The 23,483-nt window shown below is 35.4% G+C and overlaps 2 protein-coding genes across 4 annotated transcripts; one reads left to right on the top strand and one right to left on the bottom strand.

The window, feature by feature from the left end:
* Positions 1 to 3,478: 3,478 nt before the first annotated feature.
* On the bottom strand, positions 3,479 to 5,672 carry LOC116160643. The gene is made up of 3 exons (XM_031473895.1): positions 5,563 to 5,672; positions 3,815 to 3,961; positions 3,479 to 3,766 (listed from the first exon to the last, which is right to left on the bottom strand). Exons 1-3 carry the CDS (start codon positions 5,618 to 5,620, stop codon positions 3,624 to 3,626), a joined length of 348 nt encoding a protein of 115 aa, XP_031329755.1. The 5' UTR covers positions 5,621 to 5,672; the 3' UTR covers positions 3,479 to 3,623.
* A 4,872-nt stretch (positions 5,673 to 10,544) lies between these two features.
* LOC116178552 (protein phosphatase 1A) lies at positions 10,545 to 21,517 on the top strand. Of its 3 annotated transcripts, XM_031498094.1 has the most exons (7): positions 10,545 to 10,683; positions 10,811 to 11,696; positions 16,578 to 16,695; positions 20,340 to 20,442; positions 20,520 to 20,574; positions 20,888 to 20,934; positions 20,995 to 21,517. In XM_031498094.1, the coding sequence occupies exons 2-6, from the start codon at positions 10,887 to 10,889 to the stop codon at positions 20,912 to 20,914; spliced, it is 1,113 nt and encodes a 370-aa protein (XP_031353954.1). In that variant the 5' UTR covers positions 10,545 to 10,683; positions 10,811 to 10,886; the 3' UTR covers positions 20,915 to 20,934; positions 20,995 to 21,517. The 3 variants fall into 3 exon arrangements, with proteins under 3 accessions (XP_031353954.1, XP_031353946.1, XP_031353937.1); XM_031498086.1 differs by having other exon boundaries at positions 20,888 to 21,009; XM_031498077.1 differs by lacking the exons at positions 20,888 to 20,934; positions 20,995 to 21,517 and having other exon boundaries at positions 20,520 to 20,714.
* The last annotated feature ends 1,966 nt before the right edge of the window (positions 21,518 to 23,483 follow it).

The following is a 23,483-nucleotide window of genomic DNA, read 5'->3' as shown; positions in this document are numbered from 1 at the left end:
TCTGAGGTTTGCCAACAAAATTTCATGACGCAACATTGAAAAAAATACAAAAGAAGTTGAAAAAGATATTTTTTTGGCAGTTTGGTGCTTACAACTTGAAAACTATCAACTTTTCAAAAATAACCTTTCTATTTAAAATGAAAGTACATAAAATTTCTTACAGACCCCACTATTTAGTTTTTTCCTCGATGAACCGTTCGGGCTCGAGCGCCAGTTGAAAATTGGCGTATTTCGGCTGTATCCGCAAAATACTCATCTTTTATTATTGTTTTATTATTATTCTGTGCCAATATAAATCCGTACTTTTCATTGTCTACCGGTCTCCTCAAAAGATTTTATAACAGTTCCGTCTGGTATAAAACTCTCCCACTCCTTCACAGATGAGCCAAGGCCCATTACGTCACCGTGTACCTACGCAAAGAGTACGTTACTCTTTGACCTACGTTTGCAGTCTCGAGGCCCTTCTCCCATACACATACATACACACCCTCACAAAGTTACACAGATGGACGGACGGACAGTCCAAAATCATGAACTCGCTTTTTGTCGCTGGTTAACATGTAAACAAAAAAGAAATAAATCGGGTTCAGTTGATAGCAGAGAAATTTAAGCTGGGGTAACTGCGTTACCCCACTCCGAGGAGTAGGTACGTGATTCTTCAGAACACTGGAGCAAGAGGGATAATTCCGTTGAATAGGAAATCAATTTACCCCTTTTGCCATTTGAATTTTTTTAATTAATAATGACCACAGCGCCACTTTCCCAAATTCAACAATAATTATCCAAACATGCTACGGTTGGGTTTTGTGATTTCCGAGGTGATTTCTTTATCTGGTTCGGAAGAGAGTGGGAATAATTTTAGATAGCACAGTATAAGTATTATAAATAATATAATAATATGATATACTGTTGTTCGTTAGAAATTAACTTTTCATACCATTCTGGACAACAATGAACACCTTGAACGTTATGAAAATGAGAAAAAACCACCCTTACATATAAAATTCAAATAATAGTAGGTAAATGCAAGGAATTCACTTATTGACAACGCTTAATATTAATTTAGGGTTTTAGTGCGAAAAAACTATGTTTTGTGGAGACAGCCGAAATAGGCCAATTTTCAACTGGCGCTTGAGCCCGAACGGTTTATCGAGGAAAAAAAACTAAATAGTGGAATCTGTAGGAAATTTTATGTACTTTAATTTTGAATAGGAAGGTTTTTTTCGAAAAGGTGATAGTTTTCAAGTTGTAAGCACAAAACTGCCAAAAAAATATCTTTTTCAACTTCTTTTGTATTTTTTTCAATGTTGCGTCATGAAATTTTGTTGGCAAACCTCAGATTCGGATTCAGCACCCCAAAAAACATATAGAATCAAAGAAATCAAAACTACCCCACAACTTTCTTGGTAAAAATACAATTTAACTGGAAACAAGTTTGCACCCTTTACTTTGTTTTTGTTGATCTTCTTTTCAGCAGAAAGCGATGAATAGGGCCATAAGGGCTGTAAAAGAAGAATGAATGAGTTTAAACGAATCCAGCAACACCTTAAGTGTCCCCCTGGTACCTACTTAACTACTTTTCGCAGATATCAAAAAGAAACATTCGCGACTTAGCAAAGAGACAAGGTATAAGCACAGAATAATTACTCTTTGGTATAATGCAGATTTAGACATTTTTTAATGCTGATCAGGAATTATTGGTTTAACTATCAATCATCAGATAAGAAAATCGACATATCAATATGCTGAAAAAAACGAAATTTCCCACAACAATATCGCAATTCCTAGCACGAGCACAATTTACCGTACCAACAACGCTGCCCAAAAACCATCCAAAGCCATTGTTGTTACTCGTTATCAACCACCATAGAGAAATATGTAGAGAGATAATAACATAATGAGTTTAATCAACGCACCTTATAGGAAACCATTAGTTAACATGAAAATGCAAGTTCGTCGACCGTCTTAATGAGTTTTTAACTCACTGGAATTTTTGACAAGAGCTTGGTATTTAATAGAATGGATGTGTTCATTTACAGATTCCCAACATGTTTCTTAGACGTGCTTCAGTCGTTCTCATCGTATGCTTTTTGGCAATTAGAATGGGCGCTTTGCAAAGGCCGAAGACTAATAGCAGATGTAAGTTGAAATACATTTCGAATATAATTTCATACCTATAATTTTAGTCTTCTTTTCGCTATTTGGGCCAACTTGCGGCAGTTGTCCTCAACGTTTTTGCGATGATGACGAATCTATCGTTTTTGGATACTGTTGTGGCTGCGCCAGAGTCACAGGTATACCTTGAACCATTTAATTAATAATTGAAATAAGAATGTGATTTTAATACAGATCGATTGCCTGTAAGATGCCCACCTGCTCTAAGATGTCCCATTAATAATTACGAATTGTGCGAAAGCTACGAGTACATGATGAATTGTTGCTGCTCTGGTTAAAAGAGGAGGGTAATAGCACTGCCGAAATATTTAGATTAATGAATTAAATTTGTAAATATTTATATATAAAATACCCCATTTCTGCCTTATTATATTTTGTGGAAAACATACTAGACATGTGCGATCATCTCGTGAGTTTGTTCATCTGTACCTACATGGATTTTAAGCCGTAGAGTTCTTCAAATCGTCAAATGATGCTTTAGGAGTGTAAGTTTAAAAAAATGTACTAAAGTTCTACTATACAAATGCATCCCTTTGGAAAGTATGAATTTTCTCAGATTTTAGTACATTTGTAATTACCACTATAAAGAGGTAGCAGGCTAGAGTGTAGGAGTAGAATGATTAACAACTGCTTGTACTTTTTCCCAAAATTACTCTTTTCTAAGATGATTATCACCTGGTTTTGGTTAAAGTTGTTTGTACTTTTGTCGTGATATTGTAACGGATGGTTGCAAATAGAGGGGAGGCTCGATAATTCTTCCGCGCAGAAGGGTTTGGCTAATTTTTCTTAGTATTTTGTAAAGGGTTAAATTCTTTCTCAGGATCTAGGGACAAATTCTTCTGGTGATCTCTTCGTCTGGCTCAGGCCGTACCCTTAAACTTACCTTTTTGGTGCGTTTGCTTCCAGCTAGCTAGTGTATAATGACAGTTTCTACCGTTGTCAACGTTTCCCGAATATGAAAATTTGCGCACAACGAGATTTTTCGTTTTATATATACGTAATTACCTACCTACGTACTGCTAGTTTGAAAGTGGGATGTAAGTTGGATACATAGGGACGAAGATAGCGACATATTTCAATTTGACTAGTAGGCACGTTTATCAAAAGAAATTACCTAGTTTTTTCTATCTACTTTACTTATTTCTTGCTCCCAAAAACACTTCCCTAACTTCAATTTTTTCCGATATTCTATGATCATGTCTGGACATCAGCCACAACATGTACCTAGTTAGCTATTTAAAGGTCTTTGAGAGGTTATACGTATAGAGGAATAACTCAAAAACGGCTTCCAATGGTCGTTGCTGTAAATACGTATATTAGAACATAATTATTACATTTTATAGTCTAGAGGATATATCAAAGAAAAAAGAACAACAATAATAAGAAACATCAATAACATAATTAGTATATAGTATGCTTAGAGGCTTGGTCTTATTGATCAAAAATTTTCACATTTGGAATATATTGCAATAGCTTTCTTCGCAGTGCGAACAATGTAAGTTTGCTGCGCTCCATTCCCTGTAATACTGACAATCATACAGAGAACACTTTCTCACAGCTCTAGTAACAACCGGTTGATTTCTTATAGTATCTAAAAAGAGGTAGATGATATTCGTATATTAGATAACATATTACTTACTTCCATAATAAAATATGCAATATGCACGTGGTGAACCCGAACAACGGTCAGTTGCGGTTATATTAATCATGCGACGACAGTTGAGAAGTTCTTGAGAGGACTCGTCTTCAATACCAAAGCAAGTGTAGCAGGTGGTTGAGGTAGAACCTACGATTCAATACGTTTAAACTAATCAAATTTAAAATAATACAGGGTAAAAATTTTGTCTGGATGTTCTGCATGGAAGGGGGGCACATTTTATTAACGGAAACCACTCTTTTTTATTACATATTCTTAAAGGTGCACCCTTTTTTCGATACAGCAACATAAAAATCTATTATATTACATAATCAAATTTAAAATAAAAAATAGTTGTGTTAATTAATGTTATACGTTTCACTAGTTAGCGATGAAAAAAAGTTTATCTTTTGTTAGTTTTGTCAAAGTAATTTGTTTTTTCAAAAAATATTAAAAATTTGCAACAAATCTACAAACTTAGATACCTTCGGTGTTTCAGACAATATTTTCACCCTGTATATACGTGTATTCGACATATGTCTTTCAAAAAGCGTTTTCCATAGCATCAAATATTTTCGCAAAAATTTACAGATTTCGCAATCCACGCAACCATCGAAAACATTGGAAATGATAACCGTATAACGCTATATCGTTGAGTGAAAATATGTAAAACACAAATCCCTAAGCCTTATTCCCTAACAGAAACTTCGGTACACTAGTAAAAAGGAAATGTTTCAGAAAGGCGTCGATGCCTCATATACATTATTAGATGTTGTCCAGATTTTGAAAAAAATTAGATTTATTCAACAATTTCATCGGGGAACCGACAAATTTATTTTTATCGGTGGTGGAATTGACCATATACGAGTATAATTATTTTTCAGAGTAATGAAATGTATATTAAATAACAGTAATTTCAATATGGAATTATATACCTAATAGGTAGGTACCTATGTCACTACCTTAGAAGATAAGACGATTCATTGCAAATATAGAATTTACATAAATTATGTTTAATAATACCTACAGGTTGGTAAATTTGTTTACTATCTCTCTTATCTCCAAGAATAAAGCTATCTCCATCTTTAATTGCGAATTCAAATCTATTAATCTGTTCCTATCATACCTATCTAAAGTGTTTTGTTTGTTTTTTTTGTATCAGTCTCCTGACAGCTTTACTGTTATGTAAAAAGTATCTAATCGCAAAGCACCACGCGTATGTTACAAACAACCGATTTAGGTCTGGTGACAATCATGGTGGTGCTACAGTTTTCTAAAACATTTGACACGATTAACCATCATCAGGTTTTAACACGAAACCTTGTTCACTGCGACTTTGATCGGTGTAATATTACCCATGGTGTCTCGCATGTATCTAACTTAACTCAAGTTCACTTCAAGACCAGTTGCAAGATGCATACACTCTAAAACTGAAGGTTATCAAAATTCTTCTTCATTGTCGGCTACAATATTGTGAACAGCAACTCTTGGTATAGGAACCTCCACAACAACAATTTAAACAGTTCAACTGGCTTTTTAATTTAAATTTTATTAAGTATCATAGATGTGTAGTTTCCAGCTTGCAATAAGAGTTAGAAATTTATTCCAAATGCTTATAGCTTATGTAGGTTGAGGGCGCTAAAAGTAGTAGGTATTTAAAAGCTCGTGGCTGCTAAATTACCAGCAAATAAAGGCTTCCAATTCAGAGACCGTTCGGGCATAAAATTACTTATAAACGTGTCGTTACATACCTGAGGCAACACCTACACATATAAGACCAAAAGAAGCCAATACAAGTTTCAAATACATGTCTTCAAAATGATGACGACACTGTTCTATGTGGCAGCCTGCACATGTATTTAAGTATGTCAACGTGTGAAGAGGTTTACAGATTAGATGCATATTAAAATATGATTAAAAAGAGTATCTGCTTATTTTTCCCATATCCGTTTTTATCACGATGTTTTTATACAATTTATGCACAATTTACGTTGCGCAATTTAATTATCTGTCAATAAGGTTTACAATATGAGATATGTTTGCCTTAAACAGAAGCATCTGTGATTATAACTTCAAAACAAATATCTCAATAAATAAGATAGATATTGCGAATCCCGCGAATGCACACATTATAAACCAATATGCGATTCGTTTGTTTTTACTAAAAGCATCTTTGGTTAAAATTTCAAAAAAATATCTCTATATATAAGAAAGTTGGCATTGCACACCTGATTTTTAACTATATGCGATATGTTTGCCTTTACTAGAATTAGTATCTTGAAACTTGAAATTTTGACATATGCCTGGCGTCGCCGCCTCTCCCAGGATTTAGTCAACTGTCGTGAGGATGCGTCCCTGGTTATCAGGGACGTTTCTCCACTACTTTGTTGCCATCGCGCTGGGCCGCGACATATGCCAAACAATGTGGTGGATTTTGTGGATTGGGAGGGTTGTGGGGGGGGGCGGCTAACTGGGTGTTATCCGACCCGAACGGGTACGGCCACAGCTTCGCCACTGGTATTCTGCCTTAGAGGGAACTCTGCTTTCTAGTGATAGCTTCTTCTCCGGGCGTTCATTGGCTTCCGATGTTCCTATCCTTTGGTCTCGTTCCCTTCCCTATTTTCCCTCGTGTTAGGCTCTTTTTATTGTTGTCCTCTCCCCGCATTACTTTCTGTCCCCATTTCCTCCTCCCCTTGGCTACTTGTCCTTGTGGCTGATTCTTCCTCCACCTCCAGTATTCTTCTGCTTTCTTTCTTCCTTTGATGTTTGTCTCTGCTATTCTCTTCCCATCTTCCCGTGGTAATCCCCGAGACCTCTACCGTTTGGTTTATGGTGGTGTTCCATGTTTGGCAGGGTCGGCCTACCTTCCATTCCGAGGCACACAGAATCTTGGCAGCCCGTATGATATGGTCTTTGTTCCTCCTGTTGGTATGTCCCCAGTATCTCATCTGCCTCATCTTCAGTCTCCTGGCAATCGTCTTTTCCTCTAATAGTTGTCTTCTCTGCTTTCTTGTGAGGTTGCTGTTTTCTTCAGTATCCTGAGTGCCTTCCACTCCGCCCTCCTCAATGTTCTTCTGTTGCTCCTTGTTGGCGCTGAAGTGTTAATTCCGTATAAGATTGTCGGTGCTATGATCGTGTTGTAAATCATCATTTCAAGCTGTCCGGTATTTTCTTCGCTCGTATGAAGTTCCAGATTCCGTGTGTGATTCTGAATGCGTTGGTTATTCTGTCTTTCACTGCGTTGTGCCTGCTGAGGGTGCTGCTTATGTACATACGTACCCATATATTTGATCTTGTGCTTCATGGTTATCTCCTTCCCGGCTATGGTCTTCTCTCCTTCTTTGTACTGGGGGTGTTGTTTCCTGGCACTCTTGTCATCATGTAGATCTTTTCGTTGTATATTTGTAGATCCACCATTTCCGAGTGTACCTGGTATCCCGATGGCCTGGACGAAGTCCTCAGTGTCGTCTAAATTATCTGCGATTACGAGTAGATCGTCCGCGTACGCCATAGTAATGTCGGTAGTTGTAATTGGTCGCCTATGCTAAGGTTCCTCACCACCATCCTTGTTTGTTCTATAGCGTGGTCAAGTGCTATCGCGAAGAGCCTTGGGGAAACGGACATCCTTGTTTGATCCCCCTGGTTTTCTTTTGGTGTTCGGTTTTCTTCCAAAACCATTGTATACTAGTATACTCCCTTTGCCACGCGTGTATGGTTCTGTTGATTAGGAATTTGGGTAGTCCCAGCATCGCCCACGCTGTCATTGGTATATACTTTCTGTTTCCCCCTTGTTTCCTCCGTTTATATTTTCTGATGTGCCTATACCATTACATTTCCGTATTCCTCTCCATTGGTCTGAGTTTGGTGATGTTCTCCGCGAACTCGGCGAATTCCTTGATTTCGTGTTGCTCATAGGCTCTGTTTCAGGTTAGTGTGGGTTTTGGCCCGCTTTCTGTTCGGTCACATGGGCGGTTTCTGTTTCCCTAGTGTTTTCCTTGTTGCTTCTTTGATCGTTTCGCCGATCTTTTTCCATATGGTATCCCATCCCCTTTTTGCTTCTAATCTTTTACCACTGCTTTCGGTACTCCTTTCTTTTCTTCTCCCCTGACAGAAGTTTCACATTCCACCCTTCGGTTTCCCCGTTGTGCTCCTTGTCTTTTCCTTCCTGTTCTCTTCTTCCCCTCCCCCTCTTTACTTTCCCCTTTACCATTTTGTGATCCGATCCTACTGTTTTTGCCCATATGTCTGCTGTGTTCGTGACGCTTATTTACTTTGATTACATGTTACCATTTTGGACTTGCCGAATATGTTTTCTACCCTCAGTCCATGTAGGTGTACCATGTTCGTAAAGGTCGCTGCCGTTCCCTTCCTCCTATTCACTTCCGTCCAGTCTGCCTAGTTGTGCATTGAAGTCGCCTAGTATGATACCCCGGTTCTTTTCGCACTTTTTTTTGTTGTTTCACTTCGATTTCTGAGTTCCGCCTGCCCTCTTTTGTCCGAGGGGATGTGGCATCCTATGATTGTTAGTCTTCTTATTTTCATCTTGATTTGGGCCATGGATATACTCTTGCTTTTCCTTCAAATTTCTCCACCTCAATGCATCGGTGCTTCTTGATTACGATTTCCGCAACCCTGCTGGTTCTCTCCTTCTTCCCTCCACGTATCCGTCTACGTATCCTATCAATTGTGGGTAGAAATCTTCCAGGTTTTCCCTGATGTATGCGTTGATTTCTTTTTTAATCATTTGGTTAATTTCCTGTGAGGCTCTGATGTCACTGGCAGTCACCTCAGTTGGTGCGCAATCGCTCCAAACAGGCAGTCCCCATCCTTATTTATACTGATGCATTCTAGGATGTATTCTTTTGATCGCACTTCTATTTGATTGCTGTTACGAGTACTTGTCTTTAAGGCCTTAATCCTGGTTTGGGTGGTGGGTGCTGTTTATTGATCGCTAAAAGAGATACCTAGGAGAGATAATTTAGTTAAGTTAATTGTTAAGTCACCGAGACGTGCCCCTTCAGTCTATCTTTGACCGCCCCGTATATTCTATTATATCTGGGAGACTCTAAACTAAAGGTACTAACGAAAGTAAAAAGCGCAAAAAAACAGGAAAAAAAAAGCCGCTGAAATTTGGTAAGAAAGGTTTCCTTTTTTGTCAATCATGCCTATTAGACCGAAATTTGAGAGCTTAAATATTGTAATTTATGGTTTAGTTTCTTTATATGTCTCCGGTTGACAAGTTTATATTTCCTTTCCCAAGGGTCAATTTGTTCCACCCCGATTCGAAGTAGGTATATTCAATGTAGCTCTCAGTGACTTACGCCTCTCTATTCTATCTTTTCCCCTTTGTTCACTTTTAAATTAAATTTAGCCTTAATTCTAAGTAAGTAGGTGAGTAAGTAAGCAAGTAAGCACTTATCTTAGCTTTACGCCCTTTTTTGTCCTGTTGATTGGAGGTTCCTGCCCTGTCTTCTCACGATTTAATTAGTCTCGCGCGTTATGAATCTTGAGATTAAACTTAAAACTGTAAAAATTCGTAAAATCTCAACCACTGAACCGATTTCGATGAAGTAAGCACTAAACAATTACAAATTTTGTACGCTACCGGCTGCCCGAGATAATACATTTTTAAACCTATACAAACACAAAAACCCACGAAAAAAGGCCGGAGCTCACTCAAAACACGTCCGTTCGCCATGAAAGGCGAACTTCTACCCCCTTTACTAGAATTAGTATCTATGGTTAAAATTTCACTAAAATATATTAATCGACACACACACGCATCCTCGAGTAACTCGTTTCACAACACAACGTAAGTCCTATATTACTAGACAGGTTACTTGACGATCATATTCCATGGAGTTGTAGTTATAGTTTTGGCGGAAGTTTTGATTTTTGGTTTGGAGCTACGCGAGCGCTTCGCGACTGACCCTGGGTTACATCTTCATTGTGAAAGTTTTAAATTACAGTTAGGTCAGCTTCGTATTTGCTAGGTTTTGAAATTTCAAAGAAAGATGATGAATTCATCAATCTTCGAATGATTTATAATGCAAGCTTGCAAACTGATATAGAATCCTATTGTAAAAGGAACTACTCAATTAGAAAGGAATCTGGAGTAGAATCGAATATATCTTTTCCAGAGGAGCAGTCTGTACTCTGGTGTCACTCGATGACTAGGTATTAGACCTAATATTGTTTATGCAATCAGTGGTGTTGTTGAAAAAATCCTAGTAATTTGGACTGTTCAAGAGTCAACAGGATCTTCCGCAACTTGAAAGGTACCTACCAATGAGCTTGGCATAACGTTTAACCGTGATGTCCAAAAAGGCCTAAAAAATGTTATTAGCGATGGTGACCATGGTGGTAACGAAACTGTTAAATAAACATTAAGTGTTCAAAATTCTTTTAGTATGTCAAGATATTAAATAATCGATTGTGTTAACTGACATAGGTATAAATCTCATCGTCTTATCGTCGTTTCGTTTACAGATTGTCATGGACTTATTCAACATCAACAGATATAACTTAATTTTATATAATTATGGAAATGCTATATTATTATTTACAAGTCTAGCGATGCCGATCTTCTTTTTTAATAATGTAAACGTAACATCGCAATAGTACGACATAAAGTGTATACTTTACCATAAATGTTTCGTCACCCCGTATATACAAAAATATCCGCAATCCTTGGTTTGTGATTGGTAAAAAATTACGTCATTTTCCATTCTATTTTTAGGAAAGCGCATGCGCTAAACAACTTTACGTTCCGCCATTTTTAGAATTAATTGTTGTGTGTTTAAAATTGATTGTGATGTTTGTTGAAAATCTAAATGTGTAATGAATTTCCTCCGTTTTTAATACAAATTCGAGTAAGTAGAGAAAATGGACGTTTCATTTATGCAAGCCTCGTTTGTTTCGCAGTGTTTTATGTCAAAATTTTTATTTTGTGCTCAAACTGTGATATTGTGCTTTTATTGACATCATTTTTATTTACAGAGATCAGAGATGTATAGGTCGTAGTAGTCAAAATGAAGTTCCGCTAATGGAAAGGATTTACTAAATTTAGTTCAGAATGGGAGCATTTCTTAATAAGCCAAAGACAGATAAATTACAGGAACATGGCGAGGGTAATGGTCTTAGGTTCGGTGTCGCAAGCATGCAGGGTTGGCGAGTCGAAATGGAGGACGCACACATGGTTAAGACCGACCTTGGGGGCGCGCTTAAGGATTGGTCCTATTTTGCTGTGTTCGACGGACACGCCGGCGCTAAAGTTTCGGCACACTGTGCCGAGCACCTACTCGACGCGATCATGCAGACCGAAGAGTTTCAGGAGGACATAATGAAAGGCATTCATAATGGGTTTTTGGATTTAGATAATAAAATGCGCACATTACCCGAGATGACCTCTGGTGAAGATAAAAGTGGCTCGACCGCAGTTTGTGCTTTCGTATCACCTCGCCTTATTTATGTTGCAAATTGTGGGGACTCGCGTGCCGTTTTATGTCGTGATGGTAATCCTGTGTTTACCACTCAGGATCACAAACCAGGTCTTCCGACTGAACGCGATCGTATTATTCAAGCGGGAGGATCAGTGATGATACAGAGGGTAAACGGCAGTCTTGCCGTTAGTAGAGCTTTGGGTGATTACGAGTACAAGAACGTCGCCGGTCTCGGTCCGTGTGAACAGTTGGTTTCGCCAGAGCCCGAAATATTTGTTAGGGACCGTGACGATACGTTAGATGAGTTTCTAGTCTTGGCCTGTGATGGAGTTTGGGATGTTATGTCGAATGAGGATCTATGTCAGTTTGTACATTCGCGTCTTTTAATTACAAGTGATCTTCAGGAAGTTACCAGTCAAGTTATTGATACTTGCTTGTATAAGGTAAGTGCATGTTATACTATGCGATCAAAAATGAGTTGCTGTCGAGTCGCCTTTGGAATCTTGCTTTAAATGGGATATGGTAGTTAACTTGAGCTTCCAAAGACGACTCAACAGCAAGTCATTTTTGATCGTCCATTATCCGTTTACAATTCTTTTCCGTAAGGGTTGGTCTTGGAAAATTCATTAAATATTTTAAAGGAATTGACTTATTGATTCTTAAATGCTTAGTTGCCTTTTGAGTTTTTGAAATTTCATCATCATTAAACCAATTTAAAGGCTTATAATCCTTGGATTCTAGGCACCACACGAAACAAATTTTCCAAATCTAAAAGTATTATGAATTATGAATTTAAGATTGAAAGATAAAAAAGGTTTTCGCCCTAAGGCGAGTACCTATATGCGCTGTTTTTTTTAAATAGAAGCATCTATGCGCATCTATGGTCATAATTTAAAAAAAAAGTTTATAAATAAGAACTCAGGTTGCGCATGCGCACATCTGATACGCTGACCTTTACTAGAAACATCTGTGGTTAAAGTTTACCTACGAATGAGAATGTTAGCATTGCGCAGCCTGAGCCTGCACACACTTGCTGTTTACAATATGCGATATGTTTGCCTTTACTAGAAGAATCTTTGATTAAAATTACAACAATTATCTCTATAAATAGTAAAGTTGGCATTGCACAGATTGCGCATGCGCACTTTAATCGTCAAACTTGGTTGAGGAGTCAGAGCTAAGATTTTGGATGTGCCTTTTCCAGTTTTGATAAAATTTTTCCATAATACTTTATTACTTACTACTTTATTGCGATTTTTAGGTGAAATTCTATTTGTCACTTGTCTAGTAGTCTTTTATGTTCCGGTTCATGTTAATGTAAGTCGTTCCGCTTCTATAAATCAGGTCGGTTTAGCAGACTACTTTTAAATTGGTTCAGAAACTGTAGTAGCAAATTATCTTGCCTTAAATTCAATTCCCAGAGGTGCTACTAAAAATTGGCGCTACTGGAGAAAGGTAAGTACGAGTGCCTATGGCAATATTGTTTCCTATAAATTTACTTAATAAATTGTACTACTAGCAATGACTTTTCTAGAGATTGCAAGATCTTTAAAAAAATGCGAAGTTGAAGTCTGTTAACAAGCAGTAGACTGGAGGCGGTATAGCAAATTTGGTGTGCGGGTGGTATCTGTGCTATCCCCAGCAAATTTTTTTTAAGTATTAGTAATACTAATTTACTAAATTCGAGAAACGCCCCCTAGCGGCCAAAGTAGTAGAGATAGCGGAATTCTGCTAGCCCCAGTGATTTTCTTCTTAGTCCACCAATCTCAACTTCTTTACAACAGCCTTCCTAATATATAAGATCTCTGCCCATTGGAGCTTTTAAGTCCCGCCTCAAAACATTTCATTCAAAAAATGCTTTTTATTGTCAGGAAGAATTCATGAAAAACTGTTATGCGATTTAATATGTAAAATTGTACTCTGCTATCCTCCTTTGTTAGTTAGTCTCTGAATGTACCTTTGTATTTTGTTTGTAATATTTTTTTTCTAATGACGACCGTAAGTGTACCCACACGGATAACGGTATAATAAATATTATTATTATTATTAAAACTCAGCTGCAGACACTTCAGTCCATTTTTTTATAATATAATATTATTTATATTTATAGTATCTGACATCCTTTTGTGCTTGTTTCTGTTTGTTGTGGAATGAATAATGTTTAGTTTGACTTTTTTATTAAAATCTGTTTATTACAGTTGTATTATATGTTGTTGTAGATGCTATGTCTGTATGTGTTCAAAATAACTGGTGAGAGGAATGATTGAAATAAAAGACTAAGGAAGGAGGGTTGCATACATATAACTTACGCTTGTTGGGATCCAATTAGGTTTCTCAATATGGCCGACTTTGACAATTAATTGACATTTACTGTAAAGTTAAACAATGGTTAACTGTAAATCGTGTAGTGTAACGAAGTTAAAAGCTACAGAAGAAACGAAAATTACATTTTATAATTGGTGTCCATGTTGTATTTTTAAAATGGTCTTCTTTCACGTAACTGAATTGCATTCATTTTGCAAGTTGTGATACAGCCATAGCAATAGTGTATAAAATTGTGTAAAACAACATTTTGAAATACATCTACTTTTCAGATTGATAAGAAGAGATGAATCTGTCTGTAGTAAAATGTATGCAATTTCAGTACTATTCGCCAAGAAATTACATATATTAAATGTGTGTACGCCACTGCGCGTATGAACGTCCGCCATATTGAGAAGCCTAATACAGGGGTCGGCAACCTATTGAAACGGAAGAGCCAAAAATTACCATTTACAAAATTTCCCAGTTTTTAAAGAGCTACAAAAAATGTTTGATTCAATATTATAGTTTTTGGCTATATGCAGTAGGGTCCTGCAACAGTGCGTCGGTTTTTCCTACATAGTCGATACCGGGTAAAAAATAATGGTGGTTGTGGATCTACAGAAATTATTTTTGAATGTACAGGGTGTTCCATTTATACGATGTCAATAAATAACTGATCTTTTTAAATAGAACATCCTGCATATTTTTACTTGTTTCAATACAATTTGCTCAAAGTACTATAACTATTCTTTTTCATATGAAACTACCACTATTTTTTCGCTATTCGATTGTCTTTTGTGTTCTCTTCAATGTTTATAAGGGGCGCCTTGTGCTTAAACCCCGCAGTTATTCAATATTTTTCACAAAAGTACCTACTCATTAATTAATGACGTGTTTATACATCGGAGTAGGCTGCTATAATAAAAAACAAAAGAATACCAGAAAGTAAACAATTAGATAATTATTTGCTGCAAGTGTACTTTTGATTTTGTAAACAAATTGGATTAATTAAAAAAGTGAATTTCGAACAAATGAACTAATTTCTTTAGATAAATATGGAGAGTCTCAACTTTATATCAAAAGAGCCGCAGGTTGCCGACCCCTGGCCTAATAGGATCCTCCTTAAGCTGGATTCACATGAATACAAAATCCGACGATACAGTCATCCGAAATGCTTATGATTGGTCAGTAGTTTGAAATGTCAAGCGCATTTCAAATTATTGACCAATCATAAGCATTTCAGATGACCGTATGGTCGGATTTCGTATTCATGTGAATCCATCTTAAGTCTTTTATTTCAATAGCTATCCCCCACATAGGTATTTCTGCATGCATTGGGAGAAATGTAGTGAAAACTGTGAAAACATTAGGTACTTACTATCATTGAATTTATAACTATTGGTAAGTTTGAAACCAGTTGTTTTGAGACGGTTGCTGTCATTAGTTGTTATATTTACTTTTCTTTATATTCAGAGCAGAGACGAATCCAAGAAATCAAAGATTATGAAAATTGGTCCAGCTGTTCTTGAGTTATAAGTGGTGTAACATACACGACTCTGTTTTATATATTACGATTGTCTGTTTCATAGGGACATACTGTATCTTTCACTTTGTAGAATTTGATATGTGACACTGTCAGATAAATGTCCTTATAGTTATTAAGGATACAAGTTCGATACGTTGTTCGATATGAACATCATATAGAGTGCATATCATTCAAAATTTAATCTCCAAATAGAGTTTATTCGCATTTTTAGTTATCTAGACGTTTTCTTAAGTTAAAACTCAAAATTATCAAGTGCCAATACTAGTGGGTGTCATGGTACTTGCGTTTGTCAATTTGGAAGTTCGCTGTGGAAAATAGTAGATAGTAATGGTTATCATTTGCGTGCTTTTATGAATTCATAAGAACACTAGTGCTATTATGAGAGTCTGACATCCAAGTGGCCATCATAATATACAGACGCAACACTGCCTGAAAAAGAAGGCGGAGTTATCCTTGGCAGATAGCTTTTGGATGGTGGACTCATGCCGATGCGTCATCCCTCAGTTTTCCAAACACAGTGTCCCAGATCAAATTGGATTGATGTAATAGGTTAGTTTGTTATTATTGAAGAAAGCGATTAGGTAAAATGCGAGGTAAAATGGGTGCAGTTTTGCAGTTGTGTGTTAAAATTCCGTTTAGAGAATTTTAAAAACCAGGGCCGATTACAAGTTATTTACATTAAACTGAAAAGCGCCAATTTACAAAAATTTAAATATTTCTATAAATAAATAAAAAAGTTTAATATGAAAGTTTCTCATTTCAGCAAACTCAAAATACGATTTAAGAATTAATTTTATGTGGTTGAGTTGTCTGCCCTATTCTGAGCAAAACGATGGAAGCTTTATAGGGGAGTAAATGGTGTCCATCTGTCCGTCCGTGAACCCGATAACCACCAAACACTTGGGTCGATTCGGTTTAAACTTTGCGCAGTTGACCTATATGTACCAATCCTATTGAAAATGGGTCAAATCCAATGACCCTGTGGGGTCACACCGAGCGGCTCTGACGCTTTTTTAGATCCACTTTAGGGATTAGTTTAATTTATTTTTTATTTAATTTTGTTTTCTAGCTTTGCCATAACTACATTTGCAATAATATTCTGTTACCTTGTATATTGTCAATTCATTCTTCTCTCTTAATAATAAAACCAACTCTTTTGTAATTAACCAAATTCCGAAAGTTGTAAGTAATTTGATGTTGTTTTGTTCGTTCCTGCGTAGAATTTAGTTTCCATGCAGTAATTGAAGGATTATGCGACATTCTAACTTTTTTAAACTGATAACATACTCTCTAGACAGCATTGCAATGTCAATGACCTAATGGCAACATCTATTTACATGAATGGCCACTCTGTGACAGATTTCTAAACCGAACTTATTCAGTGTTAGAAACAAATAAAGTTTTCCAAGACCAAGACCTTGCGAACGGAATAAATACCAATGAGTTCGTGATGAGTAATATTGTAATTTTACAGGGCAGTCGAGATAACATGAGCATTGTATTAGTCGTTTTCCCCGGTGCACCGACCCCATCGCAGGAGGCTATCCAAGCTGAGCAAGAACTTGATGCGATTATCGAGAGGAGTATTAAAGGTTGTTTAAATTTTTTCTCTTGCCATAAGATCTAGTATTTTCCGTTTTAACCCGGTAGAGTGCCATATTTTTTCTATCCATGTATGTTCCCAAGTGTGTAGTAAATGTTTTGACAATCTAAATCCCAAAAGGAAACTGTATACAAGGCGTTATAGTAATTTTATTCGTTACAACTAAAGAACGAAACTAAATAAACTTAAGTTAAAAAAGTATAGAAATCGGAACCGTTTCCACACAAAGTGTGAAAGTCGGCTCTCTTCTAGTGATATACGCTTAAACTTTGTGACTTAAACAAATCTTTATTAAATGTCACTTTTGACAATATTTATTAGATTAAAAGAACAACAATGGGCCCGTGGACTATTTCACAAACAATGGCTTGAGTCAAACGTTTTCACTTTAGCCATTGTGCCTAACAAACCTGCTCATTGTGACTTTAGTTTTTCTAAATTGATATTTTTGGCAGGGTCATTGTATACAGGGTGTATATGAATCACTAGTGGGGTTGTATTGCAGTATAAACAAATAATTTGCAGAAATTCTTCAATTATCGTTCAGCAATTACATTTACATCTCATAGTCGGAAATGCAAGTAAAATTTTGAGACTATTAAAAAATTGTGTGCATATCTACGTAAATGACAAAAATAAATAAATAAACTAATCAAGTTTACAGGGCCAAGTTTAGTACGATAAAAATAATAATTTGCCATCTGCTCTACCACTTAACCCTGTATGTGCGGCGAGAAGAAACATTGTGCACATAGAATAAGCACGTACTGTATATGAATAGTCACATATTAATATTGAAATGTTAGGCCACCCTTCGCCATTTCACATAATTGCCCCTACTGTATTATATAATATGTATTTATTTGTTCAGCAGATGAAAGATCTTATAACAAGGGGTGTCTCTGTCTACCCTAAAAATGACATCCTTTTCCTCTTTGAGAAATATTTATGCAGTCTCCCACTTTAAAATATCCATTTTTGTGACCATATTGTAGTTTGAAATTGCCATTTTTGCCTATATTATGTGTTATGATTTATGAATAAACAAAATGTACTTTATACAACTCACTACCATGAGCCATGAGATACGCGGAGTTTCCTTGTCCTTACGGAATATCTAATTTGCAATGGTTTCTTGTTTGTCAAAATCTTCATTTTTTGGCCTTATTTTTATGCCAATAGTTTTCATTTGGTTGTCGTTTTTTTCTTCTTCTTGTGCCCTTGTTTCTTGACAATTTTTCATGACTTCTCTTGCAAGTACACTTTGGTGCGGGATGTTCTTTTAGTTTTGAAGTCAATCAGAGTTGCTTTTGCAATTTCCTTGAGAAAATTACCCATCTTTTTGCAACGTTTTCTAATGTTTAATTCTAGACATAGTGTAATTTGATTTATTTCACCTTCGACGCAGCGTTAGATTCGGTCACAAAATACGCAACTTCGCCTCCATTTAATCAACATCGGATCCCTTGCAGTTATCGAGATCTCAATGATTACCCTCGAATGTGGGACAGCCAGCACATTTGGTGGTATGACGCTGGTTAGTCTTACATACTCATATCGAATATTCAACTGTCTATTTGTTTATCTATATGTATCTTGATCTATACCTTTTGACACTAAAATCATTTGACAGATTATTTCCACACACGGGTTAATTAATTAAAATGAAGCTACAGATGTTGCAAAAAAATGTTTCATTACAAATTGGTATTTTAGGAATTTGTTACTTGAACGTAACTATTTGGCGTTGGGTGCTATCACTATAGTGCAAAATAATAGGAAAAAAACTATTTAAATATACAAGGTTACTATTAAAAAAATGTTGTGAGTGCGGCCGTCATCTTCAGTTTTTTTAATGGCAACCTAGATCATGATTTTTTTTTCTTTTTCTTTCTTACTGCCTTAACCATGAATAGTGTTAAATTAGAAAATAATGGAAAAAATACTCTGTCAAGGAGTTCATATTTTATTTCTTATGTAATACGATAGTTGTAAGAAAACAAATTATATATACATTTTTTATGATTTTTCAATCTTGTGGCGAGAGCGGGGGTACAATCCAAAATCACATTCCTCTTCTTTACTTTAAAAAATGGATGCATGTTTAAGATTTTTTAAATTTTTTGAAGCTACCTACAAACCTTGGGACCTATTTCTTTGTGATCGAAATCAGAATGTTTATTATTTAGTAACTATTAATACTATCACTGCCAATGAGAAATTGTCTGACTAACTATAATCATTTATTGCTATATTTTTCTGCAAATTATTTTTATATACTGTCATTTGCGATGATATTTCTCCCCACTGCAATTATATGAGCCAAAATACTCTGTGTATTAGATTAACAAGTATTTTTAAAGTGCAATTTTAAAGGTAAGCATAGGTTCACTTATCAGTGAGTATTTGAATGACGAATATTGTTTTTGTAGAGCACATTTATGCTCTTGTATAATTTTTAATCTTCTCAACGGTTTTTCCTGATGAGTAGCTCAATATTGTTTGTGTATTAACATGTTAAAGTGTGTCTTCGTTTGAGAATTTTTCTTCTCCTGCTTTGTGTACATGTTGACAGAAATAATGTTACGGTAAGTTGTAGTTATTATTGTGGATCTTTAATAAGGATTGTTAGTATTTACGTTTGATGTTACATAAGGGAACTAACTACAACATTGTTGATCATGTGTTATTTGGCAGGAAACACAAAGTCATTCAATTATCAGTTTTACTAGCAGAAAACTCCTTTCACAGGATATTATGGGTGAAAATTAAATTTATGTATGAGATCTGTGAGGTTCATGCATCACTGCAACCTGTTTTGCACCAATAATTCGTAATGCTCTTTTCATGTATGACGTAAAGAAATTCTTAAGATCTCCTATTTACTGTGATAATATACTAGAAAAAATACTTATTTTTATATTATAGTATTATTTTGGTTATTTATTTTTTGTTTTCGTGTAGGTATTTAAGGTTTATTTAGATGACCACGACTGACTTTTGAATTCACGTGGGACATTTTTTATTTGATTTGATTTTTTTATTTCTGTAAATCAACCACGCTCACTTGTATTAAAGTATTATTTTTATCTTCATTTTCTCACCAAACAGTGCAGAATTCTCAAACGTAGACGCACGGTGAAAAAGGAGGCAATACGGCTTGTTTTATATCAGATTGGTTTGCTCAATTTTGCAAGATAGCTTTACCCTATTTTTAAGTTGCTACTTTTATGGTTAGTCATAAGTTACAAAACACCACTCTTTTTAGTGAAGGTTTAGCGCCTTCTAGTGATCTCAACCGCAATTTTTTATTTCTTAATATTGAATGTGTTCATTTTCGGGTTCTTTTTTGATCGGCTAAAGTAGTCAAAATGGCTAATCAAAAAAGAGTCTATCCTAGTCTTCCAAATGTAACTTAATTGACGTCCTTTTTGAGTATTTGTTGTGTTCCTAAGCATATGTTCGATACCAGTATTAATATTTGTGTAACAAAATCTATTGAACAATTTTCCTCTAGTCTTTTAGTAGGTTTTATGTGTTACCACCGATTTGACACGTGTGATGTAATTTTGTTAGCCTAAAATAAATTGTTGATAAATTATTTGAGTTTTATTTGACTTTTTTCTTTTACAGAAGTTGTCTCTAACGAAGGACAGGTTTCGTTCATGCGGATACTTGAACTGTTTGTCGGTATGGGACTTGAAGGATTACCACCCGGTGGCGGTTTAGCGGCGAAGTAAGTTACAGGCACTTCGGTCAAACTTCTTTGGATCTCTGCGTTGCTTGACTTTAACTAATCATATTTGTTTTCAGACGAGCACTAATGGCAGAAATATATAGAGAATTATGTCCAAAACAAGATGATTCTGTAAGTTGGGAATTTAATAATGATTTTGGTGAATGCCCTTAAATTGAATGATTTCAAAACAATTTTGTAGCTAGCGCACTGTTGTTGCCATCTTATTTATGTGTTTGTAGAAATTTTTTGAAAAAAAAGTTGAAAGTTTTTCATTTTCTTTTATTTAAAAACATTTAACAATATACAATCTGTGTATGGCCTGCATTTGAGATAGTATTCCTAACAGCACCTTTACACAACCTTCCAATACCCGTTCGTGAACTGTCTTATGTTATTGAATCATAATTTCAGTAATAAATACTAAAGCTCTAGTTGTTTTCAGGATTCCGATGAGTGTATGTATTCGTAAGATGCCGGATTTACAAGCAGGTACCTACTTGCATTGTTTGCATTTTTTGTTAAATTTTATTTTATTGTGATTTATCTTAGAAGGAAGAAAGGTTGATACAAATCATTTTTTGCTGATCTATTATTTAATACACGCTCTCTGTAAGTTTTTTTGTGTATTTTATAATGTGTGTGGTTATTTAACTGGCCTAATACTTTTTTTGTACCAAAGTTTTAATATTAGAAAATCGTTTGTACATTAATGATAGAATTTATGGCCATTTTAAAGATGATTGTCTTGTTTTTTGTATTTGAGTCTTTAAAATTGCCAAGAATGGAACGCTTTATACATACCTCCAGAAAAATGAAAGACGTACATTTTAATATTAGAAATATATAGTTTTGTACGTACTTATTAAGTTATTTCAATGTTAGTGGTTTTATTTCATTAAAAGTGCTACACCTACAAGTTTTAACTTAAGTTCAAATTTATCTAGACAAACAAATAAGTTATCAGTTTCATATCATGTGGTTTATTGATATTCAATTTTATCATTTAGTAACTAAGATATATTTTTCAACTGTTAGAAAAGAATATGTAAAAAGTGTGTAATAAATAAGAGAAGTTAGTACATAAATAAATAATATTTAAGTAAAACTTTGTTATCATGATAGATAATGGCACAGTTTATATACAAAGGACGTCATAATATTGTTGGTAAAATAGCTTCTTCAGAAACAAATAAGTACTTATTTTAACACGTACTGTGTAAAACAACCAACGTAAATATTGTTCTTAGTTCACTTAATATTTTTGAACTTTCTGTACCCGCTGGCTGTGGAACATCGGGTCACTACGTCTTGGAACGAAAATATTTTAATTTATTACAGGGTGTTTCATAAATATCCGGCAGAAGTTCTAGAGCCCAAAATTTAAGAAGAGCCTATAAAGATGCTTCCGATAACCAACCAATGGCGTACATAGAGAGAGTCCTTTCTGCATCCACTCTTACTACAATAATGTAGTATGTCCAAAACAAATTTGATGGAAGAGGAGAACAAAACAAGTCTTTTTTCCCAAATGAATCTTAAGATTGGCTCTGATGTATGATTTAATATATTGCATATGGCTTCCAAAGCAGATACTGCACATTTTGATAGTCTTTAGGGGTTTATTGAACGTAAGTGACGTTACTATGATGTGTTATGTATATGGGGAGTAATTTGAAATCGTGAGATTTTTCCATTACAGGGCAAGGTTTGTAACAAGATTTCGTCACACAAAAACTAAATTTGAATTTTTAGCTTCCTACCTCGAGCTAGGTGGCTATTGCGATCACCGTTTTTTGGGCATGTTAAAAAATTTTCAACATTTCTGTTATTAGTAGCAATTCATAAAACAACAAAAGTCATGGCTATTGCTACTAATAACAGAAATGTTGAAAATTATTTCTAAATTTGCGGGTATACCAAAAGCTTAATAAAACATATAAAAACAGTTTTGTATGCACCTTTTAATTCTGAACAACTTTAAACTGTACAGTTTTTTCTGTAAAATGTACAGGAGGGCAGGATATTGCATAAAACTAATTTCCCATGTTAAATCCCTATGTTCCTACTTACCGTGCACCACCCGATATACTGTATTGAGTAGCATTTTTTATTACGAATAACGAATACAACGATGTATGGCACACATAGAAAACCCTAATTTTCCACAACTTTGGAACTTGTGGGTATTTTACTGCAGGAAATTGGGAATTTTGTCCAAGTCAATTCCTAACTTAACTCGATTAGAAATAACATCAGAAAACTTCTGGCAAATCTTTGGAATTTTCTGGTTCTCTTTACTAATCTTTAATGGCGCAACTTTTCCCTAATTTAACGATGTCGTATCTTTTATGATTTCTGAGATCCCCATGATAGCTACACCCTTATTCTTGGAGTTGGGACACAGTGCATATGGATATAGGTACTCTTGTGGTAGATCACCATACATTAACAGTTTGAATATAGGCCATTCTTTTTCTATACGGAGGAAACCCAGCTGCAGTGATTCAAACTGTTTATATATAGCTAATCAATGTATTGGGAATACAATAAAAACAAGCTAGTATGTATATAGTAGGCTAGTATATACAATATGGAAATACAGAGTTCAACTATCTGGTACAAATGAATATCGAAAGATCCTCGAGATCTTGACGCATCTATATCATTTTTACGACAGACCTTAAAAGGGATTGATTCCGTCCCACCAGATTAGCATAGCTTTTTAAAACACATTTTTTGAATAGGCATTAGTTTTACTTTAGATTTTTTTCTGATTTCATTATTCCAAGATGGTACGAAGCAATTCTATTGAATTTTCATTCTGTTTTTCTGAACTTTCTTTAAACGTTATCACAAAATAAAGAAATTGCAATTGTATGTACAGGGTGATTTAACTCACTCACCATCTCTTTTATCCTAAAGGTGGGTTCATAGCTCTCCGTTCTTACGTTTCCGTTTGTCCGTTAGCCAATCAGAAGACAGCAAATTTTTAAATCGTACGTCGTCCGTTTACGACGGAAAAGTTAGTTGAAGTTGAA

This window comes from Photinus pyralis, unplaced genomic scaffold (assembly GCF_008802855.1).
Source record: "Photinus pyralis isolate 1611_PpyrPB1 unplaced genomic scaffold, Ppyr1.3 Ppyr1.4_LG1, whole genome shotgun sequence".
NCBI classification, from domain to species: domain Eukaryota; kingdom Metazoa; phylum Arthropoda; class Insecta; order Coleoptera; family Lampyridae; genus Photinus; species Photinus pyralis.
Note: the sequence above shows the minus strand (reverse complement) of the source record. Positions and strands in the feature narration are given on the sequence as shown.